Source organism: Girardinichthys multiradiatus, chromosome 14 (genome assembly GCF_021462225.1).
Source record: "Girardinichthys multiradiatus isolate DD_20200921_A chromosome 14, DD_fGirMul_XY1, whole genome shotgun sequence".
Taxonomy (NCBI): domain Eukaryota; kingdom Metazoa; phylum Chordata; class Actinopteri; order Cyprinodontiformes; family Goodeidae; genus Girardinichthys; species Girardinichthys multiradiatus.
This window is the reverse complement of record NC_061807.1, coordinates 44818031-44824079: the sequence shown is the minus strand read 5'-3', so window position 1 is coordinate 44824079 and position 6049 is coordinate 44818031. Positions and strand designations below refer to the sequence as shown.

At 40.3% G+C, this 6049-nt stretch overlaps 1 protein-coding gene across 1 annotated transcript; it reads right to left on the bottom strand.

The window, feature by feature from the left end:
* Window positions 1-323: 323 nt before the first annotated feature.
* sox19b (SRY-box transcription factor 19b) lies at window positions 324-5313 on the bottom strand. Its single transcript, XM_047386906.1, has 2 exons — window positions 4248-5313; window positions 324-1910 (listed from the first exon to the last, which is right to left on the bottom strand). The coding sequence occupies exons 1-2, from the start codon at window positions 4889-4891 to the stop codon at window positions 1649-1651; spliced, it is 906 nt and encodes a 301-aa protein (XP_047242862.1). The 5' UTR covers window positions 4892-5313; the 3' UTR covers window positions 324-1648.
* Between the last annotated feature and the right edge of the window lie 736 nt (window positions 5314-6049).

The following is a 6049-nucleotide window of genomic DNA, read 5'->3' as shown; positions in this document are numbered from 1 at the left end:
AGTCTTCCCATAAATTCTGCTGTGGACTTTTTCAAAAACTTCCATTTTAGTTTAGAACCATAATAAAGTGAATGTGAAATCTAACATCCAAGTTCACACTTTGCTCAGCTTATGGTAATATGCAAATTTTCTGTCCTCTTGAGAAAATTCAACAGACAAGTTAGAAATATCTTGCTGAAAACTGCTTGAACTCATTTCTGAATTAGTCCAAATGGCCTATTATTGTTCATAAGGTTAAAGATGGAATGTGTTTGTTGAAACTTCTGTAAGATTACTTTTAGAATCATTTCAATTCTGAAAAAAATGAGCAACTTTGACAAGTGTGCCATAAAGGAGTTTTAATCAAATGCAATCAAGACTCTGCTTTAGAACCTAAAAATATGGACAATATTTACATTAACAGTATTTCCCTGTGACTCTAAATGGCAGCATTTGCATACACTTACTCTACAAAATATCCAGTACAAAAGTTACTTTTTTTATATACTTGGGTAGTAATGTAAACATTCACATATTAGTCCAACAAAAGTGATTTCCCCAACACTTTTGGTATCCGTTTCCAGTGGAAGTGTTTTAATCACATTCACCATCCTGTGACTGCAAGCTGCAGGCTAAACAAACAGAAATCAGTACTGCCAGAAACAACCTTGACTTTATGAAAAAAAAATAAGTTTGGAAAAGAAGATACTGATTAATTGGGGTATGTCTGGCCGTTTGTCCTAACAAACAAGGCAGCTCCAAAGGTTTTAACTCCAGCCCAGAGTAAAGTGATAACACACTGGCAAAACAATGCAGTTGGATATTTACATGCAAAGATTAAATCTAAAACCTAATAACAGCAAACAAAATTCAAAAGCAGAAAATAATGTAACATCTTGTCAAAACCAAAACTGGAATCCAGTGATTAGATGTGAGCAAGAATCTGCTCCATGTTTGAACTAAATTCTGAGCAAAACGCAGATGGAACCCAGAGTGTTCCTTCTGTGTCCTGTAGATGAAATGCTGATTGTCCAACAGGTGGTTTGTGTGTCGGCACACAGGATTTCAAATGGGAAAAATCTATGGGAGAAAAAGTAAAATGCCAAATCCAGTGAACAAACAAAAAGGGTTCAAAAGCTGTACATTTTCTTCTTTGTATCTGCCTCTGAATCAAAATCATCCACCCAGTAATAGCTAAAGGAAAAAAGAAAGGAATTTACTGGACATCAACTGAGGAGGGATTTTTTCCCAAGTTTGCCTTCATTTATGCTTTTTTTTGGGGAATGACTGTGAACAAACAGTGGTCAAGTACAGTTATTATGATGGGTTTTACAAATGAACTGCAGCCCAAAAGTTCCTTCCACAAAGAGCCATACAGATCTGAAAGGCTGGAATAAAGTAGACCATGCACTCCTCAACAGGGAACCCACATGAAACTGCAGCAGGAAATTGGGAGAATTCAGTAAGGGACTGTATGAGCCAAGAGTCAAAAAGGTCTGTTTCTTAAAAAAATCAAAACAAAACCAAGGACTTTGTGGTTAAACAATGCACCAGCTACAATTTTCTCGCTCATGCATGTAGTACTCCTCACCTCATTCTTCTGATCAAGCCCCTGTGCATCGGTTCTTTTTCTTATTCCTAATCCCACCCCAGGATTCCCACTTGTGTCCTAGATGTGCGTAAGTGGGACCGTTCCACTGAGGTAGTGTTGCTGGACACTGGTGTAGCCCCTCTGTGCAGTTCCAGGATCCGAAGAATCCGCTCCAGGTGCAGGAATGTACATGCTGATCATGTCCCTGAGATCACCTTGCAAGGCCCCTCGGTGGTGGTTTGGTGTTCCTGTTGAGGGTGAATGGGACACTGGTTCTGCCTTCACCATGGGCATGTTGACAGGGCTCAGCTGCTGTGGGCTGCTGCTGTATGACATGGGACTGTGGGATAAAGAAAACAGTACAAATTAAACCCACAAACATTTTCTAGTACTAGAGAGATCAAAATTAGAAAAGCCAGGTTTGAGATACTCCACACCTGGTCCACTGTGGGCTGGGAACATCATAATACATCATGTGGCAGCAGTGATTGGTGCAAATCACAAAATGCGCATGCATGCATGCCATCTATATCTATCCATTTATCTATCCATCCTTTTTCACAAATCTGTAGGTTTATATCTTCCATGGTATCACTGGCAATATTACATTTGCATAACTTGAGGAAATTTATATTTTTACTAGTAGAACAGAGCAAAAGCTGAAAAGGAAATTCCAGTTCAGATTATGGAATAGAACCATACAAGCCAAAAACAAGTTATCTTAGACCATCCTTTTAGAAAATAGTGCATCAGCTGTAACTAGGGTCTGCATGTCAAGGCAAAGCAGGGATTATGCATAATTTCTAGCACACCCAACAAACTGCACACCTTCATTCCTTAAGTCTCTCTTAACAGGTTTTTCCCACAAGACATTAAACATACTCAGCCACTCATATGGCAACAAGTTTATGTTTCTGTACAAGATTTCAAAGAACAGCATCATGTACCACCTACTATAGATTTGAAATAAAACAGAATTTTTCTCCATTTAATGGGACCATAAACAGCAAAAAAAAAAAAGGAGGTCATGGATGCATATCTGAGCTGTGTAGGAAATGCAGCGACTCGTCTGACAATTGTCCCTTGAGACATCTGCCAATAACCACCTAATTTCAGAATTTAAGTCATCTTGGGTTTTTCAAACACTTGGCAATATATTTCTTCCAAGTATTCTCTTATGGAAAAGGCTGTTTAATAAATGGTCACAGATCACCAGAATATTCTGTACCTCAAAAACATTTTAACAATTGCAGTGAGCGCCTTGCTGTGTGTTCATAGACTCTGTCCCCTTTACGTAAGGTTGTTGATTGCACCAAAGAATGGTGTGTGTCTGTGTAAAATCAGTTTAAATATGGATTATGCAACAGGTCCCTATATGGTTCTCAAATACAAAAAAATATTTTTTCCTCAAAGCCAACTGCCATTTTCTGTAGGCAAGATACTGATACTTTATATTATACACATAGCTCTAGAAGAAAAAATACAAATCTTTTACTTTTCTGAACAAGCAAACAAGTGGTCTTGACTAAACGCGTGTACTTTGGTCCACACTTGAGGAATTTATGAAAAAAAAAAAAAAACAGACATCAGGAATTAGTATATATCAACAAGCAGCAAAATATTCAGGGGAAACTAAATAGGACATCAAAATACAGATCTGTGAAAGTCAGTGATTCATTAGCTGAAAAACAAAGACATTCAAAATTTGAATTTTAAAAATGGAGTACCACTGAAATGTTGGCTTAAAATTTATACTTTTCCATGTGCCCAGTCTGTAGTTTAAATAAGTTTTGAGATAGAGGACAAAACAAAAAAAACCTGATTTCTTGGGACAATGGCTTCAGAGAAATTGTGGGTGGCCACACACAGAGCAGCCCTGCCCGTCATCAAGTCCACTTGATCAACATTCCAAGCAGGACCCAGCCCAAAATCAGAGCTACTGGCATAACAAGCAGGCAACAGACCAAACTCTGTTCCATGTTCCAAACACTTGGCCTCTTCTGGGAACTGAGTTATAATAACATGACTGGGCCATCTTTTAAATCCATTAACATTCAGCTGAATCAGGTACAAATGGTTTATTAATGCTTTAACATGGTATTTGGCATCCAATTCAAACACTTGAAAAGAAACAAAGATCTACAATGAAATTAGTGGATTCGTCTAATACATTAAAGTCACATTTGCACTGAAAGGAAAAGTGCAGACATGTGGAATTATTATACTCTGCTCTATGACAATTTAAACCTTAAGCCCTAGAAGACTATGAGGAGATGAACGAGTTTATTAATAAAGACTGAGCTGAAAATCCTCTTTAGATTGATGCTCATGCAGCACAACCTGACGGGCCCATTTGGCCTTTTTGTTCTGAAAAATACTTCAGAGTTTCTGGAGAGTTTTTTTTTTTTAAGGTTACTGATTAATTAAAAACGACTACTTGCTAGTATTGACTAATCAATAACACACTCCTTTGTGTGTGCAATCAGTGATTTTATTGACCTACATAGAAAATGTTTCCTTTTTGGGAGTGTCTTACTGAAGGCTGTAGGAAGTTAATAACTTTACTGTTTTGACTGCCTGCTCTTAAAAGAAGTCATTCCTACAAGAGGGGAATGGAAAAAGGCCATTTCTCTTTGAAAGCCCCTGATTTTCCACGCCGAGCCTGAAGAGCACCCACCTGTAGGAGTTGGCTCCGCTCATGTACGTCTGTGCCGCCGTCATCGCGGGTGGATACTGGAGGGCTGACAGGTCGTACCGGTGCAGCTGCTGCGTGTAGCTTAGCGCCTCGTTCTGCATGCCGGTGTAGCCTCCCGTAGGAGCCCAGCCGTAGCCCTCCATCCTGGGACTGCCGCCTTGGTTCTGGACTGCTGCCGTCAGTAGGTTCCCGGCTGACAGCGGATACTTGCCCACCTGAGCGTCCTTCTTCAGCAGCGGCTTGGTTTTGCGGCGGGGCTTGTATTTGTAATCTGGGTACTCCTTCATGTGGACAGCCCGGAGTCTTTTGGCTTCATCGATAAACGGTCGCTTCTCAGCGTCGGTCAGAAGTTTCCACTCAGCTCCCAGCCGCTTACTGATCTCGGAGTTGTGCATTTTGGGGTTCTCTTGAGCCATCTTTCGCCTCTGTCCTCTTGACCAGACCATAAAAGCATTCATGGGCCTCTTTACTTTATCCATAGGGTCTCCTCCAGGCGCACACGCCGTTTTCGGGAGAGAGTTCCCATTGGTCCCAATATTCCCGGTGAGGTTCCCGGTGATCGGTGACATCCCCGTGGTCTGAGGCTGACCATTTGGTTTCAGCTCGTGTTCCATCAAGCTATACATGTTGGTCAGATGTGTTAAAGATGACTTACAGTCAGTGAAATACAGCGGTGCACCTGGTGACCTTAAGCTTTGCTTCCCAGCAGGTTAAACCGGGAGCGCCGGGTGATTTCAATTAAGTTGCTAATTACCAACGTCACACCCGGGAAACAAACAAGATCAACGAGATATACACCTTTCTATTTTGCGTGTGAGGCGGTTGGGGCTGTCGTTACTTCTCTACTTAAGCGTTACACCTTATGTCTTAATGTAACCAAAATAAACTCCACGTCCAGCAGCTGTGAGTGCCTCTGTCAAACGGCCCCAACATCACACACTGAACCAACTCATCTGTTCCTGAGCTCAAACAGAACAACTCCGTGTTCCTGCACATGAGCAGGAACCAATGGGAAAGCGGAACACTCCAGAGGGCTATTTGAATGTGAATAGCTTCCGACGCTGTAGAGACACTTGTTGATGACTGAGTTGGGAAAGGAGCGTCTCACGGCTGCTCCACAGAGCAGGGCCGATTCTAGTATAATGGGGGGTCGGAGGAGGGGGGTGAGTGTAACTTGCAGAAGATGTCTGTCTGAATTGTTCCTCCTCAGTGCTGAATGACACAATAAAAAACAAGACACAAATCTCTTTATTTCACTTTATCATCTCCAAAACAAATCACTTAAGCTATCATTTTTTTGTTTAATAGTCATACTTTCTGGAGTGTGCCAACCCCGCTATTATAATCTCTCCCTTCAAGAGCAGGGATTCACAACGTTTATGTTTAAAAGTCCAAATCTGATTTTTAGATAAGGCCAAATTTTAGTTTTAACATGAGCTTCTTTAAAATAATTGCTTTTTATACCTTAAATAAAACAGATTTCTTTTCACACAGTTAATTCTGTACTTTAAGTGAAAAAACACACCATAACCTGAAAAAACAACAGAGGAAAAACATATAGACACTCAACAATAGTTCTGCTCTCTTTATATCTAAAATAAAAATCCCAGATTGTTATATGTTGTTCATTAATATTTACTTGCCTTTGTATGCTGATAGTGGTGGTGACATGTTGCCTGGATGAACACAGGTTGCTTCTGTACTGAGTTTTACTCACTGTTCACTATAACTAATATCAAGATGATAAATATACATAGGTGGCATCAATTAAGAGAAAGACTTGA

Bases quoted from the DNA above. Each gene is read 5' to 3' on its own strand.
- sox19b (XM_047386906.1), bottom strand. From the start codon at position 4,891: ATGTATAGCTTGATGGAACACGAGCTGAAACCAAATGGTCAGCCTCAG. The intron at 1,911-4,247 runs GTGGGTGCTCTT...TTTATCCCACAG, and splicing joins AGCGGAGCCAACTCCTACAG to TCCCATGTCATACAGCAGCA.